This window comes from Nerophis lumbriciformis, linkage group LG19 (assembly GCF_033978685.3).
Source record: "Nerophis lumbriciformis linkage group LG19, RoL_Nlum_v2.1, whole genome shotgun sequence".
Taxonomy (NCBI): Eukaryota; Metazoa; Chordata; class Actinopteri; order Syngnathiformes; family Syngnathidae; genus Nerophis; species Nerophis lumbriciformis.
Window position 1 is genome coordinate 22433228 of NC_084566.2, and position 20189 is coordinate 22453416.

The 20189-nt window shown below is 39.0% G+C and overlaps 1 protein-coding gene across 1 annotated transcript in view; it reads right to left on the reverse strand.

Annotated features, from left to right (window-relative positions):
- pth1r (parathyroid hormone 1 receptor) overlaps nt 1–20189 on the reverse strand; it is a 177998-nt gene that overhangs the window by 27879 nt on the left and 129930 nt on the right. Inside the window, exons 6-7 of the mRNA XM_061979280.2 lie at nt 17058–17244; nt 8124–8277 (exon numbers count right to left, since the gene is read on the reverse strand). Coding sequence (XP_061835264.1) covers nt 8124–8277; nt 17058–17244 — 341 coding nt within the window. The remainder of the gene's footprint in view (nt 1–8123; nt 8278–17057; nt 17245–20189) is intronic.

Consider the following 20189-nt stretch of genomic DNA (forward strand, 5'->3'; position numbering starts at 1 on the left):
GGACGGCGTAGCGAAGTTGGTAGAGTGGCCGTGCTAGCAATCAGAGGGTTGCTGGTTACTGGGGTTCAATCCCCACCTTCTACCATCCTAGTCACGTCCGTTGTGTCCTTGGGCAAGACACTTCACCCCTGGCTCCTAAAGGCTGCTGGTTAGCGCCTTGCATGGTAGCTCCCGCCATCAGTGTGTGAATGTGTGTGTGAATGTGGAAATACTGTCAAAGCGCTTTGAGTACCTTGAAGGTAGAAAAGCGCTATACAAGTATAACCCATTTATCATTTATTTATTTACCGTACAGATAAATATTTTGCACTTTTGCATATGCGTCCACGTTTATGGATGTATGTTATATTGTCTTTATAGTCCAGCAAGTTAATCCGTTTTTGGGGGGAATTGAGGGGATTATTATGATGCGTTCAAGAGTCTTATGGCCTGAGGGAAGAAGCTGTTACAGAAACTGGAGGTTCTGCTACGGAGGCTGCAGAACCTCTTTCCAGAGTCCAGCAGTGAAAACAGTCCTTGGTGGGGGTGGGAGGAGTCTCTACTGATTTTCTGAGCCCTGGTCAGGCAGTGGCTTTTTGCGATCTGAAGCATCAACGCTGCAAAAGTGGAGTATAGAAGGAAAGTGGAGGCGCAGTTGGACAACAAAGACATCGGCAGCCAACAACATTGAAGACTCGCTAGTGGAAGAACTCAATCACTTTTTTTTTTGCCCTTTTCAAGTCCTCCAGGCCAGCGAAACTTCAGATGCCCCTCCTACCCTCAAAATCTTCAACTGCTGGTCCTCTAAGAACACCAGGTGAAGCAGGCATTGAAGGCTATAAACCTGCGTAAAGCGGCTGGGCCGAATGGCATACTCTTCAAGGTGCACCGGTAATGTGCAGACCAGCTGGCAGGAATACTGACAGGGATATTCAATTCATCCCATTCTGTTTTAAGGCAGCCACTGTGATCCCAGTCCACAAAAAGACAGCCATAAAAGACTTAAATGACAAAACAAACCAGTGGCACTGACGTCTCTGGTTATGAAGCTTTGAATGGCTTGTTCTCCAATACATCAAAGCCTGCCTCCCCGACAACTTTGATCCACATCAGTTTGCCTACAGGCCAAACTGGTCTGCAGAGTATGCTATCGCAACTGCAGGTATCCTTTTTATCGGGCCACCAGCGAGCCAGTGCTGATGTAACTGTCTGATTTTCTGCCTGCTCTGCTGCAGACGAGAAGGCCCTGCAGAGAGTGACCAGGAAAGCGGAGAAGATTTTCGCCCTCCCTCGGTGACATTGCTGACTCTGGCATTTCATGCTCTCATGTTTGATAACAATAAGTGTTCTATTCTATTCTATTTTATTCTATTATATTACCAGGGTTTTTTCTGTTTTCCTTAAAGGGGTTATATTATGATTAGTTGTATTACATGCAATGGTGGTTCTTTGGTCAAAATGTTGCATAGATTATGTTTTACAGACCGTTTTTAAGATGCCTACTGTCCGTCTCTTCAGGATGCTCCGTTTTGTGGGTGGTCTTATTTACGTAGTTTTTAGCACTTCCATAGCAAGTCCACTGACAAATATAAGTTCGAACTATACGCAACTTTGTATTAGAAATGGCAACAGCGGCGGATGCATGTGTATGTACGAGCCAGTCTGCCCCACAACAAGAGGGTAAAGAAGGAGCATATTGATTACAGCGTGGACTACCGTGGCGGACGTGCGCAAGACACTCTGGGTACATTTATACCATATATTGATAATCCGGTGACATCATAAGTGGTGAAAATTCCAAACGACTCGTTTGGAGGAAAAATGAAGGAGTAATAATTGCTTAATAAATTTCTCGGTAATGCATCCACGGTTTGATTTCAAATTTTGGTACTTATGCAGATCCCAAATACACAAAAACAGGTACCAATAGGTAAGAAATGTTGGTTTTGCATAATAGAGCCACTTTAATGTTATTGGATTATCGGTGTGATGTCATAATTCTTAATAGCAACCCGATAATTATCAGCGCAATAATTTTTGTGCACTCCTAATATTTTTTCTATATTCCTAAGAACCAGAAACACCATGCGGCCCAGTGGTGTGCCAGCAGGGCCAGCAAGACCTTCTCTGCTGGCCTAACATAACCAGAAATCATGATCATAATTAAAGATTAAATTGTTTTTTAATTTACTTTCCCTAAATATCTAAAAGTACTCATATTCTCTTCATGTCATATTATGCTCGTTCTTGTGCTGTTGTTTTTAGTTTTAGTTTGTATCCAATCAGAATTCAGCAAGCTTATGTTGCCATGCTGTACGAAATCTGCCGGAGGTCTTCAGAATCAACAATGCGGGCGTCCGTGCACTGTAAGTGAACGGGGACATACGGGTAAAAGATAGTTGCGATAGCCAATCAGATCACAAGTTGTTGTCAGTAAGGCCTTCTAGATGGCCTCAGGTTGAATGTCACATTCACGCGTCCTGTGATTGGATACTCATCGGGACCGTTAGCGGATGAATTTGAGAAAACATAGAGTTGAAAGACTGATCCAGTATTTTGTGCTGTAATCTACAGACCACCAAAGCACAACAAAGACTTTATAAAAGATTTTTCGGAGTTCATTGCTTTTAATCTGGTGCGCTACAACAGTGTTTTTCAACCACAGTTCCGCGGCACACTAGTGTACCATGAGATACAGTCTGGTGTGCTGTGGGAGATTATCTAATTTCACATATTTGGGTTAAAAATATTTTTTGCAAACCAGTAATTATAGTATGCAAATGATGTGTTGTTGTTGAGTGTCGGTGCTGCCTAGAGCTCGGCAGAGTAACCATGTAATACTCTTCCATATCAGCAGGTGGAAGCAGGTAGCTAATTGCTTTGTAGATGTCGGAAACAGCAGGAGGCAGCGTGCAGGTCAAAATGTATCTAATGCTTAAAACAAAAATAAACAAAAGGTGAGTGCCCCTAAGAAAAGGCATTGAAGCTTAGGGAAAGCTATGCACAACAAAACTAACACTGAACTGGCTACAAAGTAAACAAAAACAGAATGCTGGACGACAGCAAAGACTTACTGTGGAGCAAAGGCAGCGTCCACAATGTACATCCGAAAATGTCATGACAAACAACAATGTCCCCACAAAGAAGGATAAAAACAACTGAAATATCCTTGATTGCCAAAACAAAGTAGTTGCGGGAAATATCGCTCAAAGGAAGACATGAAACTGCTACAGGAAAATACCAAAAAAAGAGAAAAAGCCACCAAAATAGGAGCGCAAGACAAGAACTAAAACACTACACACAGGAAAACAGCAAAAAACTCAAAATAAGTCACAGGTCGTGACAGTACACCTACTTTGAGACAAGAACTATATTGATGCATGGTTGGACTTTTTACTGTCAACTGAGATTAATTTTTTAATGATTTCTGCTTGTGCCGTGCCTCCGGATTTTTTCAATGCAAAAAATGTGCCTTGGCTCAAAAAAGGTCGAAAAACACTGCGCTACGGCAAGATTTTAATCGTCGGAGATTTTAATGTACAAGTTTGTTGTCCTTCTAAACCCATGGCCGGAGAGTTTTTGGACTTGGTAGAAGCTTTTAATTTGGCGCAGCATGTTACTGGCCCAACACGTGCATTGACACACTCTAGACCAGTGGTTCTTAACCTGGGTTCGATCAAACCCTAGGGGTTCGGTGAGTCGGGCTCAGGGGTTCGGCGGAGGTCAAAACACACCCGACTCATCGTGTAAATAAAAACTTCTCCCTATCGGCGTATTACGGATACGGCAACAGCAGAAGTCAGACTGATTTGCAGTTATGTAATTTGTTGTGAGTTTATGCACTGTGTTGGTTTTGTTCTTTGAACAAGGTGATGTTCATGCACCATTTTATGCACCAGTAAAAAAAACATGGTAACACTTTAGTATGGGGAACATTTTTACCATTAATTAGTTGCTTATTAACATGCAAATTAGTAACATATTGGCTCTTAACTAGTCATTATTAAGTACTTATTAGTGCCTTATTCGGCACGGCCTTATTATAACCCTAACCCTCTAACCCTGGCCCTAACCCTAACCAAATAACTCTAAATGAAGTCTTTGTTACTTAGAATATGTTCCCCTAGTGTCCAAAAAACTCTAAATTAAGTCTTTGTTACTTAGAATATGTTCCCCATACTAAAGTATTACCAAAAACATATAACTTTGTCTTGAATGTGAAAAAAAAAACATTTTATTTTTCACTAAAGAAGGGTTCGGTGAATGCATGAAACTGGTGGGGTTCGGTACCTCCAACAAGGTTAAGAACCACTGCTCTAGACCTTGTACCGTCTTATGGTTTTAATGTTGACAATGTCGTTGTTGGTGATGCTGTGTTTTCCGATCACAGTCCTTTCATGTTCAATTTAAGTTTGGACCCTGATGTAAAACCGCCTGCCGTGCGTCATGGGCGTGTTATTAGGTCTGTCACTGCAGCCGCCTTTTCTCCCGTGTTCACTGTGTCCATGCAGAGTATATCTCACTCTGCAGACACTGAACAATTGATGTGCTCTTTTATTTCCACATGTTCTGAGATTCTGGACAGTATAGCGCCCCTCAGAGCTCTACGTCCAAAGCCAAAACAGGAACCATGTTCACAGCTCAGTGTGAGTGGCGGAGGGCGGAGCGTAGGTGGAAAGGGGATCACTTGGAGGTCTCTTACCAAATTGTCGGAATTATCAAAGTGTGGTTAAAGCTGAGAAAACAAAATATCTGTCAGACTTCATTTCAAATAGTGTCAACAAGCCACGTGTTCTTTTTTAAAACTTAGTTCTTTTTTTAATCAGAATCCAGCCACTTCACTGGAGATGACAAGTGAAACTTGTGAAAAATGTCTCTTTTTTTAATGACAAGGTTCCTTCTAATCAGGAATAGTTGACAAACTAAAACCCTCGTCCTGTCCCACAGACCCAGTCCCCCCTCGCTTTTTTATTGATTTTTCTGTTAGCGACATCATCAACAGCAGCTTGATTTCTGGCAGTGTGCCCTCTTTTTTGTAAAGGAGCTGTTGTTGAGCCTTTGATAAAAAAAACAAACAGGTCTTGATCCTACAAGTTTGTCAAATTATCGGCCCATTTCTAAATGACCTTTGGTGTCAAATATTTTGGAGAAATGTGTTTTGGTGCTAATGCAGCCTTTTTTAGATGGAAATAGCTCTTTAGATCCATTTCAGTCTGGATACAAAGCTTTGCACAGTACTGAATCTGCACTTTTAAAGGTTTTTAACGACTTTCTTTTCATGTCTGATTCTGGCAGCTCTGCCATTATAGTGCTTTTAAATCTCACAGCTGCCTTTGACACAGTCGACCACACAACTCTTTTAGACTGCCTGAGAGACTGTGTGGGTGTCAGGGGGACTGCATTGGAGTGGTTCAGATCCGACCTGTCAGAAAGGTCCTTCTATGTCAGGCTGGGGGACGCCACCTCTTCTTCAATCAATCAATCAATGTTTATTTATATAGCCCTAAATCACAAAAGTCTCAAATTCTGCTCCGCTTTACTGTGGTGTCCCCCAGGGATCTATTCTGGGCACCATCATGTTTGCTCTTTATCTCCTCCCTCTTGGAGAGATTTTTGAGAGGCATGGAGTGTCTTATCATTTTTATTCAGATGACTGCCAAATTTATATGCCGATTTCAAAAGGCCAATGACACCCTTTCTCAACTGTCTATGCGACGTCAAGGCTTGGTTAACCCAGAATGTTTAAAAAATTAATGAGGGAAAAACGGAAATTTTTGTTTTTGGTCCGGCCCTCATTGACTTAGGACCATTGCAAAATTACAGTCGACCACAGAACTTTCCTCCAGAAGGTCTTATCTTTGTCCATGTGATGTCAGATGAAACAAAAATTGAGCTGTTTGGCCACAATACCCAGCAATATGTTTGGAGGAGAAAAGGTGAGGCTTTTAATCCCAGGAACACCAATTCCTATCGTCAAACATGGTGGTGGTAGTATTATGCTCTGGGCCTGTTTTGCTGCCAATTGAACTGGTGCTTTACAGAGAGTGAATGGGACAATGAAAAAGGAGGATTACCTCCAAATTCTTCAGGACAAGCTAAAATCATCAGCCCGGAGGTTGGGTCTTGGGTGCAGTTGGGTCTTCCAACAGGACAATGACCCCAAACACACGTTAAAAGTGGTAAAGGAATGGCTAAATCTTGGGTGCAGTTGGGTCTTCCAACAGGACAATGACCCCAAACACACGTTAAAAGTGGTAAAGGAATGGCTAAATCAGGCTAGAATTAAGGTTTTAGAATGTCCTTCCCAAAGTCTTGACTTAAACGTGTGGACAATGCTGAAGAAACAAGTCCATGTCAGAAAACCAACAAATGTAGCTTAACTACACCAATTTTGTCAAGAGGAGTGGTCAAGCTTGCGGATGGCTACCAAAAGCGCCTTATTGCAGTGAAACTTGCCAAGGGACATGTAACCAAATATTAACATTGCTGTATGTATACTTTTGACCCAGCAGATTTGGTCACATTTTCAGTAGACCCATAATAAATTCATAAAAGAACCAAACTTCATGAATATTTTTTGTGACCAACAAGTATGTGCTCCAATCACAGAAAAATAAAGAGTTGTAGAAATGATTGGAAACTTAAGACAGCCATGACATTATGTTCTTGACAAGTGTATGTAAACTTATGACCGCAACTAAGTGTGTCCCAAAGTCACCAGCGTTAGCGTCACTATAGACAGTGATTTTAAACTTGACAAACAACTCAAAGGCGTTTTAAAATTGTGTTTTTTATCATCTTCGACTTTTAGCAAAGGTAAAACCGTTTTATCTTTTAACCTTTTTGAACAAGTCGTGCATGCTTTTATTTCAAGTGGCCTGGACTACTGCAATGCACTTAATGCTGGCATTAGCCAAAAAGCTCTCTCCCGGTTGCAGTTAGTCCAGAACGCGGCACTTTTAACAGGGGCCAGGAAACGCCAGCATATAACCCCAATTCTTGAGACTTTGGCTCCCTGTTCATTTTAGAATTGATTTTAAAATGTTGCTGTTTGGTTTTAAAGATTTGCATGGACTGGCACCTCATTATATCTCGGACCTCATCCAAATTTACATTCCTGCGCGCGCTCTGAGGTCCGAGAGCCAGCTCCAGGTCGTGGTGCCCAAGACCAGACTTAAAACCAGGGGAGACAGGGCCTTCTCTGTGGTCGGCCCTAAGCTCTGGAACACTCTGCCCCTCCATGTTCCAACTGCTCCCACAGTGGAGTGTTTTAAGTCTTGTCTTAAGACCCACTTTTATTCTCTGGCTTTTAACACTACGTGAGTTGTGTGGTCCTCCTGTGTTTTTAAATTTGCATTTCTATTTATTGTTTTAATTGGTTTTACCCTTTAAAATAGTTTTTAATCATATGTATTTTTATATCTGTGGTCCCCTCCAAGGTTTCTCATTGTATCCCATTGGGTTGAGGTTTTTTTTGCCCTGATGTGGGATCTGAGCCGAGGAAGTCGTTGGGACTTGTGCAGCCCTTTGAGACACTTGTGATTAAGGGCTATATAAATGAACTTTGATTGATTGATATGTTTTAAATGCTGATGCGTTTTTATTGATTTTTAAATGCGCCAGAAAATAACCCGTTTTGTACACTGTTGATGTGTGCAATGCCCAGTAGTGCGTAAATGTGTTTATGTATAGTATTTCTCCAGCAATGGTCATGTGGTGACATAAAATATGTTTTTTTGAGAGGTAATCATTGAAGTCGGACATCACTGAAGGCCTAGGTGGGAAACACACGGCCTAATCAGCATCTTGATACACCACACCTGTGATGTTGATGGATTTTCTTGGCAAAGGGGAAGTGTGTCAACAGTATTTAAGTAATAGGAATTTTGTGTGCATAGAAAAGGTTTCAGGTCATTGACTTGACCTCGTGGAAAAATGGGAGCAAAAACACAAGTGACGTGTTGATATATTTGTTGTGTAGTTTGTTCATCCAGTCAAAAGCGACGTGGCAACAACGCAGCATCCACATTGTATGCGCTGTGCCAAGGTAACAATACGCACAGTGTGTACAATGCAGGCGCTGAGAGGTCCCTTTCAATGCAGCAGCTCACTTATAGATTTATCTCCTCCCCCCCCAAACTCACCCCATCCGATCAGAGTGAAGCCCCATAGGTACTTTCGGTCCGAGAAGAAGGTCATGAAGATGAGGCTGTGCAGGTACAGACCCTCCACCAGGATCCAGTAGTAATTGGTGGCCAGGAAGTACATGAACAAGGTGACGGCCGCCTTGCAGCCAATCTGCACAGAGACAAGAGGAATATAAAACACTCTAATAAGTGCACTGAAGGCTTGTGTGCTTTGGGCAGGTGTATATTGATTGGAATTTGATTGGATGGACCCAGAAGTGGTAATAATACATTCGTATGTGTGTGTGTGTGTGTGTGTGTGTGTGTGTGTGTGTGTGTGTGTGTGTGTGTCCTTGTATTTCTACCCTTCTTGAGACATCATCAAGGAAAATTACCTTCCATATGAGGATCGGTGAACAAGTTAGGACATAAATCATGGTCCCAACATGTAAAAACCATTGCATCTAATAGAGAATGTCTCATTTGCACCCCTGCTGGTGAAATCTATTAAAATTAGGGTAGTCCCAAAAAGAAGGGATTTTTCAAATTGACTGTGTGTCTGTTTTAAAAGTGCTCCCCCTCTGGTCAACATATGAAATAACAAGTGTGTGTAAGAAATTGAAATGCGCCCCCTTTGGCCAAAATGTATTAAAACAAATTAATAAATATGTATATAGAGACATACTGTAATGACGAAGTAAATAATGAAGAATAAAAACCAATTACAAACAAACAAAAAAATAAAAAATTAACTAAAAGCAGTCTTTTTCTCACTATGTGTTGACTTTTTTCTTATAAAATTGGGAACAATTTCTCATATTCTTATTGTTTCTGTTATATGGAAATATTTTCTCGTAAAATTATGACTTTTTTAAATGTAAACTTATTACATTTTAATGCAAAATGGTGACCCTTGTTATATACAATTCTGACTTTTATCACAATGTTGCCAATTTCTTTTGTTGTTCTTGTAAAATAGTGACATTTTTTGAGTAAAATTATGACCTTTGTCATTATTTTGCCAGGTAAAATTCTGATTATTATTATAATATTGCCAACATTTTAAGGTTTTCTTATAAAATTGTGACTTTTGTCGAGTAATATGACGACTCTTTTCATGAAATTGCCAAACGTTTAAGCTTTTCTTGTAAAACTGCGACTGTTATTGAGTAACATTCCAACGTTTATCATAATATTGCACAAATGTTCAGTTGTTCTTCTAAAATTTTGACTTTTATTACAATACTGCCAAAATTCTAAGTTTTTCTTGTGAAATTGTGACCTTTTTCTTGTGAAATTCCAACAAATTTTTCACAACAAGCTTTTTTACATTTGCATAGTTTGTATATATATATTATTAATGTTGTAAATACAAATCTTTATATGTCTGGAAAGGGTGGTCCTAAAGAGGGAGGCATTTTTCTCAGGTCTCAAGAAGGTAACACATACAATAATGTGTGTGTGTGTGTGTGTGTGTGTGTGTGTGTGTGTGTGTGTGGAGGGGGGGTTGTGGCATTGTTTTAAGTCTGTAAAGCACTTGTGTTGCATTTCTTTTATGCATGAAAAGCGATTTATAAATAAAGTTTGATTTGATTTGAATAAAACGTCTTTTATAGTGTGCTTCAAAGTAAAGCTGGAATCCACACAACGCACATTTCTAGAGGTCATTTTTTGATTGTTGGTGCACACCAGTAATAAAATACGATTCGTTGTTTACGTCTCATAGCATCTTACGTGAACCAGGAAATATAACACTAATAATAATAATAAACTATAGGCCACTTATAATTATTAATGATATCATGGTATGCACTTCATCCCTTCATGGCAAGAGGATATACACTAAGTGCCATTCCCGGTTTCTCAAGTAAGAACAAATCCACAGCAATTCATGCGATTGACCTGCTGTTGTGACCCCCGACAGAGAAACAACTGCTTACAATCAATCCAAATGTGCTAAAGCCATCAGTGTTTAACCGGTCAGGATCAAGGGGCTCATTCCCTGAGGAGAACTCTGGGAAATGATTACAAAATGGTAACCTGGGAAAGTAGATGTTACATACAAAGAGAAAAAAACTACCAGTAATTGCTGAGATGTTGGGATTAAGATCTCCTTTTTTCGATTTATTTTCAAAATGTAATTGTGCAAATGTTGTTGAGCATGTTTGAATTAAAAAAAAAAAACATGCATTAAATGTAACTTAGATATTGGGTTTCACTATGTAAAGCGCTTTGAGTCACTAGAGAAAAGCGCTATATAAATATAATTCACTTCACTTCACATTACATTACAATACATTTAATTATTTTATAATGTATTTATTGATTTCATTATTTCACGATTCAATTATTTATTTAATTATTTCACAATTTGCTTGATTAATTCATGGTTTATTCAATAATTTCATGATTTGTAAAATAAAAAAAAAAACATGAAATAATTAAATTAATACACTGTGAAATAATTAAGATAACTATGATGGCTTCTCAATTCTCACTGTAAAGTGCTTTGAGTGTCTAGAAAGAAAAAAAATCGAATCCTTTATTGTTTTTATTATTATTAATAAAATCAAGAAATAATCAATCCTGAAATAATCAACTAAGTCAATAAATTGTGAAATAATCAAATTCATTTTGAAATAGTAAAATAATGCAGATAAATATGATGGGTTCTCGCTGTAAGGCAGCTTGAGTGTAAAGAAAAGTGCCATATAAATCTCAACCATCATTCGTTAAATTGTGAAAAAATTATTCATGAAATAATGAATTAATGATGAAATATGTCAATCATGAAATACTTCCATAAATCAATAATAAAATGCAATTTGACATTAAATAAATTAATGACACATTTAATAATACATTGATTGTATTAATTTCCAATTAATGGCACATTTTAGTGATTATTTAAATATGTATTTATTTAATTTTATCCTTTTTGAGCCTCAATAGAATACTGCACAATCACACAGTCAATTTATAGATGTTTACACTCTACAAAAGTCATTCATTTCATTTCTGGGTTTTCATTTTCTACAATAATGGTCTTTTCAGAAATAAAGGCCTTCTCCTTCCCAAATACATGTGTATAAATAATGATTCTTAATAGCACATATTTTAATAATAACAAAATCCTACTGATAGATGTCAGGTACTTTCTGCAGTTGAGTAAATAATCATTTGACACAGGGTCAAAATTGCACCCAAATATAGAGAGCACACAGTGGCCTAAATTCTATCAATGTTTTGAACTCGACGAAGCCGAGCTCTGTGAACTTCTCGTTAGCGGCAATACCAAATAATTACAAACCCCAAAACCAGTGAAGTTTGCACGTTTTGTAAATGGTAAATAAAAACAGAATACAATAATTTGCAAATCCACTCAACCTATATCCAATTGAATAGACTGCAAAGACAAGATATTTAACGTTCGAACTGGAAAACTTTGTTATTTTTTGCAAATATTAGTTCATTTGGAATTTGATGCCTGCAACATGTTTCAAAAAAGCTGGCACAAGTGGCAAAAAAGACTGAGAAAGTTGAGGAATGCTCATCAAACACATATTTGGAACATCCCACTTGTGAACAGGCTAATTGGGAACAGGCGGGTGCCATGATTGGGTATAAAAGCAGCTTCCATGAAATGCTCATTCATTCACAAACAAGGATGGGGCGATGTCACCACTTTGGGAAAAAATGCGTGAGCAAATTGTCTAACAGTTTAAGAACAACATTTCTCAACGAGCTATTGCAAGGAATTTAGGGATTTCACCATCTACGGTCCGTAATATCATCGAAAGGTTCAGAGAATCTGGAGAAATCACCGCACATAAGCGGCAAGGCCGAGACCTTTGATCCCTCAGACGGTACTGCATCAAAAAGCGACATCAGTGTGTAAAGGATATCACCACATGGGCTCAGGAACACTTCAGAAAACCACTGTCAGTAACTACAGTTTGTCGCTACATCTGTAAGTGCAAGTTAAAACTCTACTATGCAAAGCCAAAGCCATTTATCAACAACACCCAGAAACTCCGCCGGATTCGCTGGGCCCGAGCTCATCTAAGATGGACTGATGCAAAGTGGAAAAGTGCTCTGTGGTCTGAAGAGTCCACATTTGAAATTGTTTTTGGAAACTGTGGACGTTGTGTCCTCCGGACCAAAGAGGAAAAGAACCATCCGGACTGTTATAGGCGCAAAGTTCAAAAGCCAGCATCTGTGATGGTGTGGGGGTGTATTAGTGCCCAAGGCATGGGTAACTTACACATCTGTGAAGGCACCATTAATGATGAAAGGTACATACAGGTTTTGGAGCAACATACAGTATGTTGCCATCCAAGCAACGTCTTTTTCATGGACGCCCCTGCTTATTTCAGCAAGACAATGCCAAGTCACGTGTTACATCAACGTGGCTTCATAGTAAAAGAGTAGTAGTGCCTGTAGTCCAGACCTGTCTCCCATTGAAAATGTGTGGCACAATATGAAGCCTAAAATACCACAACGGAGACCCCCGGACTGTTGAACAACTTAAGCTGTACATCAAGCAAGAATGGGAAAGAATTCCACCTGAAAAGCTTCAAAAATTGGTCTCTTCAACTTTTTTGCAATGTGTTGCTGCCATTAAATTACAAGTTAATGATTATTTGCACAAAAAAAATTGTGTTTAAGTTTGAACATTAAATATCTTGTCTTTGCAGTCTATTCAATCTAATATAAGTTGAAAAGGATTTGCAAATCATTGTATTCCGTTTTTATTTACCATTTACTCAACGTGCCAACTTCACTGGTAGTTTGGCCGCATGCATGCTCAGAAAAGAAGTAATTGAGGACCAAAGAAGGAGCATAAGTAGATTTACACAAGTTGGGAAGGTATATCAGCATCAAGGGTTGGAATTGGGGACTAAATCACCAAAAATGATTCCCGGGCGCGGCCACCGCTGCTGCCTACTGCTCTCCTCACCTCCCAGGGGGTGATCAAGGGTGATGGGTGAAATGCAGAGAATAATTTCGCCACACCTAGTGTGTGTGTGACAATCATCGGTACTTTAACTTTATTTTGAGGCCAGATATCACCTGCTGGTGTACTTCAAATTTAATGAAAGCAGTAGGACAGCCAAATTGGTGATTGCCTTTTAACCATTTTCTAAGAATTTCTAACAAGTGATGTCTCTCTGGGAAGAAAATGAAGGATAAAGTGGAGGACGAAGGGCACAGGGTGGATATTTTCTTTCTAATTAGGACTTGATTAAAAGGTGGCGATGGCAACAGGTGAGACCCCCTTAAGATAAGACCCCTGTGCGGTTGTTTTTCGCCGGGGTGGGGGATTCTGGGAACATGTCCATGGACAGATATGAAAATAAAACACAGAAATTAAATACAAAAGTCTGTCCCAACGTGCGAAGAGTGTGCATGTTGCGTGACGCTAACATAACAAACCACATTGTGTCTTCTCATACATGATTTGGGATTGGACTCATCGCGATCCATTTAACACGATGTGCTTTTGTAATGAGCAGAGGACGTCCCCCTCGTCCCCCCAGGAGAGCAAACAGATTCCGCTCTAGTTGTGCCGCTGCGTTGTCATTAAAGGCCACTCGGGGAGGATTACGGATAATGTAGTGTCCTGTCCCTTTAAGACCTGCTGTAACTCACTTATATTATTTAGGAGCTGTGGTATTGTACACTGGATATATGTTGCTCTATTTGGATTAGTGTTGTCCCGATACCAATATTTTAGTACCTGTACTGGTACCAAAATATATTTCGATACTTTTCGGTACTTTTCTAAATAAGGGGGACCATAAATAAATGGCATTATTGGCTTTATTTTAACAAAAAATCTTAGGGTACATTAAACATGTTTCTTATTGCAATGTTGTTCTTAAATAAGATATTGAAAATACAAGACAACTTGTCTTTTATTAGTACCGTATTTTTCGGAGTATAAGCCGCACCGGAGTATAAGTCGCACCTGCCGAAAATGCATAATAAAGAAGGGAAAAAACATATATAAGTCGCACTGGAGCCCGGCCAAATTATGAAAAAAAACTGCAACTTATAGTCTGAAAAATACGGTAAGTAAAAAAACAAAGACTCCTAATTAGTCTGCTGACGTATGCAGTAACATATTGTGTCATTCTATTTTGTCAAAATTATGAGGGACAAGCTGTAAAATGTATTATTAAACAACTTGTTCATTTACTGTTAATATCTGCTTATTTTCTGTTTCAACATGTAGTATCTACCGTATTTTTCGGACTATAAGTCGCTCCGGAGTATAAGTCGCACCGGCCGAAAATGCATAATAAAGAAGGAAAAAAACATATATAAGTCGCACTGGAGTATAAGTCGCATTTTTGGGGAAATGTATTTGATAAAACCCAACACCAAAAATTTACATTTGAAAGGCAATTTAAAATAAATAAAGAATAGTGAACAACAGGCTGAATAAGTGTACGTTATATGAGGCATAAATAACCAACTGAGAACGTGCCTGGTATGTTAACGTAACATATTATGGTAAGAGTCATTCAAATAACTATAACATATAGAACATGCTATACGTTTACCAAACAATCTGTCACTCCTAATCGCTAAATCCCATGAAATCTTATACGTCTAGTCTCTTACGTGAATGAGCTAAATAATATTATTTGATATTTTACGGTAATGTGTTAATAATTTCACACATAAGTCGCTCCTGAGTATAAGTCGCACCCCCAGCCAAACTATGAAAAAAACTGCGACTTGTAGTCCGAAAAATACGGTACACTTCTGTTAAAATGTAACAATCACTTATTCTTCTGTTGTTTGATACTTTACATTAGTTTTGGATGATACCAAAAATTTAGGTATCGATCCGATACTAAGTAGTTACAGGATCATACATTGGTCATATTCAAAGTCCTCATGTGTCCAGGGACGTACATTCCTGAGTTTATAAACATAACATGAATTTTGAAAAAAGGTAAAAAAGATGTTGTGATGGTAAAAATATCTATGTAATCATAGTAGTATCGTTATGATACTTGGTATCATTACAGTGGATGTTAAAGTACCAATGATTGTCACACACACACTAGGTGTGGTGAAATTTGTCCTCTGCATTTGACCCATCCCCTTCTTCACCCTATGGGAGGTGAGAGGAGCAGTGAGCAGCAGCGGTGTCCGCGCCCGGGAATCATTTTTGGTGATTTAACCCCCAATTCCAACCCTTGATGCTGATTGCCATTTTATTAGTCTTTGGTATGACTCGGACGGGGTTTTGAACTCACAACCTACCGATCTCAAGGCGGACACTCTAACCCAGACCTGGGCATTCGGCGGCCCGCGGGCCACATCCGGCCCTTTGTGCGTCCCTGTCCACCCCGCGTGAGGCCAATCATAAATTACAAAATACATTTAAAAAAGTATGCAGCCGTCAGGCCAAGTTTCGTCATTTCTCACAAAATCGCCAGAAAAAGTAAGGCGTTTTCTGACGGACAGTTTATTAAGGAGTGCTTATTGGACTCTGTTGCGCTGATATGCCCGGAGAAGAGGGGCGCATTTGAGAACGTGTCACTCTCCCGACGCACTGTAACGAGGCGGTTTGAGACCATCGCTGGAAACTTGGAGCTTCAGCTGAAGAACAGAACGTCGATGTACGTGACACCGCCCAGCTGCTCATCTTCTTACGTGGGATAACTGCAGACTTTCAAATCACGGAGGAGCTGGCAGCCATGCAGTCAATTAAAGAGACAACCACAGGTAATGACTTGTTCACATAGGTAAATGTGTGTTTGGACATGTTAGGACTGAATTGGGACAAGCTGGCAGGTGTGACAACAGATGGTTGTCCAAATCTGACGGGGAAAAATGTTGGACTTTTAAAGAGGATGTATGATAAAGTGACAGAAATTGACATTTTTGCATTGTATTATACATCAGGAAGTGTTGTGTAAGACAGTGTTAAAAATAATTAAGTTAGGTTAAATGAAATTATTATTATTATTATTATTATTATTTATCTCACGGTGTATCAAAAATAATTTGAGCAAAATTTAATTGAAATATTGTCGGTGTGGCCCTCCAGCAGTGCTCGGGTTGCTCATGCGGCCCCCGGTAAAAATTCATTGCCCACCCCTGCTCTAACCACTAGACCACTGAGTAGGTGTAGATCCACCTATGACATTTGTTTACATTCAGGGTGCTAGCGTCTTAAAGCAATTCTTCCTGAGGGCGTTTCAGTGTTATAACTTCACTTTTATCGTCAGATTTTAGGCCAAAATGCATCCCGTTCTCCCTTTTCTGTCTACACACTGTGTCTGCTTGTAAGTACTCCGTGATTGTGTGCTGCCGAACATGCTCCTCTGCTCGCAAAACCAGCAATGTCACGCCTGGGAACTGGTACTTTTCATATAGTACCGTTTTTGATTCATTAGTACCGCAATACTATACCAGTACTGGTATACCGTACAAATCCTAATTTGGATCGGTCTGAATCAACACCCATGCGGAACACACCGCATTCCCCTCAGGGATCAGTAAACAAGTATTCCAACTGATATTCTGTATATATTAATAATAAGGATTGGGAGTCAGGCGGTTTTATGAACATAAGATGGAATATGCAGGAAAGACTTGTGAAGTACTTGAGCAGAATACACACAAGTACCTAGTGAACACAAGTATTAGCTGGCATATTCACCCGGGCATGAAAAGCACACAGTTTAAACTGCAGTTTGACAGGAGGAGGGTGGAAAAGCCAAGCCTAGTAAATGCTTGGCATGCTGACAAAAAAGTTTATTTGCTCCAGTCCTGGAAAAGGCAGGCGAGACGTTGCAGAAAAAAAAAAAAAAATGGAGACCACATCCTCTTAGAGGGCTCACATGCTTCTCACCTCACTTTACTAAGGTACACGACAAATGTGCTGTCAACAAATAATAACCACATTGATAAGAGACGGAAACTTACAAAGTGGGCTTTGTTGGCCGGGGGAGCCTCGGTGATGGACTTGAGGTCTTCCACAGTGACGCGCTCTTCCACCTCCAAGGCGGAGCCCGAGTAGAGCACCACATCCTTCACGAAGATGCTGACAGCTCTCAGCATGTAGGACACGAACAGATGCATGTGGATGTAGTTCCTGGTGCAATGCAGTCGTCTGTCGGGGGTTTCAAAACAACAAGAAGGCGGGATGATTAGTTTGTGTGACACACATAGTGTATATACAGTACAGGCCAAAAGTTTGGACACACCTTCTCATTTTATTTATTTTCATGACTATTTACATTGTAGATTGTCACTGAAGGCATCAAAACTATGAATGAACACATGTGGAGTTATGTACCGTATTTTTCGGAGTATAAGTCGCTCCGGAGTATAAGTCGCACCCGCCGAAAATGCACAATAAAGAAGGAAAAAAACATGTATAAGTCGCACTGGAGTATAAGTCGCATTTTTTGGGGGAAATTTATTTGATAAAACCCAACACCAAGAATAGACATTTGAAAGGCAATTTAAAATAAATAAAGAATAGTGAACAACAGGCTGAATAAGTGTACGTTATATGGCACATAAATAACCAACTGAGAACGTGCCTGGTATGTTAACGTAACATATTATGGTAAGAGTCATTCAAATAACTATAACATATGGAACATGCTATACATTTACCAAACAATCTGTCACTCCTAATCGCTAAATCCCATGAAATCCCGTGTTAATAATTTCACACATAAATCACTCCTGAGTATAAGTCGCACCCCCGGCCAAACTATGAAAAAAACTGCGACTTATAGTCCGAAAAATTCGGTAGGTGGAATTTAGATCACAGTGTTGGTCTGCTGGATCTACAGTAAGCACCACTTTTGAAGCAATAGACCATCACATTTTATGAAATAGACTTAGACACCTGGTCTACCTACCTGGTACTGATTTTAACAGACTAACATTTGTATGTAAGTATAGATACATGTTCCTCAGGAACCCATGAAATACGGTGTGGGGTTCCCCAAGGCTCAATCTTAGGTCCCATTATTTTTCATTTTTAAAGGCATTAGTTTCCACAGTTACTCTGAGGATACACAGCTGTGTCTCCTGATGACACAGCTGGACCAATAGATACCCTTTTTAACTGCATTCAGAGAATTTTCTACAGCTCAACCAGGACAAAACAGAGGTTTTTGTTGTCGGCGCTGAAGGCCAAAAAGAGAAACTTTGAAAAGTGCTACATGAATAAAGTTTGATTAATGTATTGATTATTTAGTAGTATTTTCAAGAGTGCATACTCATAGTAGTATATTTTGATCTCAGGCATTTAGCACCATTGTTAATAATAGTAATGATTAGGGGGGTAACGGTATTATAATTACAGCGGTATTTCGGTATCAAAATCATCACAATAATACCGTGATGTGATATGGTATAAAATGAAAACTTGGTCAGTGTAGTCTTTTGCTGGCACTTTTGATTCGGACGGTCGTGGGTTCCCTCCGGGTACTCCGGCTTCCTCCCACTTCCAAAGACATGCACCTGGGGATAAGTTGATTGGCAACACTAAATTGGCCCTAGTGTGTGAATGTGAGTGTGAATGTTGTCTGTCTATCTGTGTTGGCCCTGCAATGAGGTTGCGACTTGTCCAGGGTGTACGCCGCCTTCCGCCCGATTGTAGCTGAGATAGGCTCCAGCGCCCCCCGCGACCCCAAAGGGAATAAGCGGTAGAAAATGGATGGATGGAGGGTCTGTAAGTAAACGCACTCCCAAAATTCCGTGCGTAGTGCGAGTGTGCATGTGTGGGAGGTCGTAAAGGAGGGAGAAAGGATTGTTTTTTCAGACATTTCCTGAAGTTTTCATTGAAATACAAAAACAAACCCTGGCGAAAACACGACCTCTTTGGTCCGCGAACTGCAAGGCAAAGTCGCCGCCTTCGCCCCGAGTGTTTCCAAGACGACGCATGAGGCCGGTCAGAAGTTGTGATGTTTTAACACACATTTTTTCTCTACGACATTGAATCAACCAGTGGTTTAAATGGATTTGTTATCCATGTTTTAAGTAGTAAATGCGTAAGGCTGCAGGGCGGACACAAAAACAAACGTTTGGTGACACTGCACTGCAGGGAACACAGGTACTATGAGAAGCAACTTGATAAACCACCAACCGGAAAATATATTTGATACATCAATTTTTTATGTATTTACATTATTAAACATTGAATTGTCAGCTAACTTTTGTAAGACTCAGCATTTTCCAAAGTGATATAAGATGTCCACTACAGAGGACACTGTTTCTCTAAAGGTAAACGTTTAAAAAGTTACACTTGTTACACTGGATGTTTATATTGTCAGTTCAAAGACACTTAACTAAATGTAGATTAAAAAAAATAAATAAATAAAATAAAATACATAACTAAAATAAAAAAATAAATAAAAAAAATAAAATATATATATATATATATATATATATATATGTATATGTGTGTATGTATATGTGCATATATATATATATATATATATATATATATATATATATGCGTATATGTGTATGTATGTGTATATATGCATATATATATACACATATATATATAAATATATGTGTATGTATATGTATATATGCATATATATATATGTATTTATGCATATATATACATACATATATATATATATATATATATATATATATATATATATATATATATATATATGTGTATATATATATATATATATATATATATATATATATATATATATATATATATATATATATATATATATATATATATATATATATATATATATACCTGTTTGTAGTAATAAGAGGATATTGCCATCAAATGGACCTGGACCGAATGGTGGAGAAAAATATCTTCACACCTGTGACAAGCATCGTGCCCTTTTAGGTACAAGCTGGTCCTTCTATTTCTGAGAGAGTAGTCAGTGTACAGCTTGTAGAACGGTATGGATTTACTATCCACTGTAAATGAGTCAACACATGGCATGTATTGTCTAGATCAGTCGTTCAAACTGTGGTATGTGTACCACTATGGTACGTGAGCGCCATCGGGTGTTACGCCAAATAATCAATTAAATATTCCAACTGTGTGTAATGTTA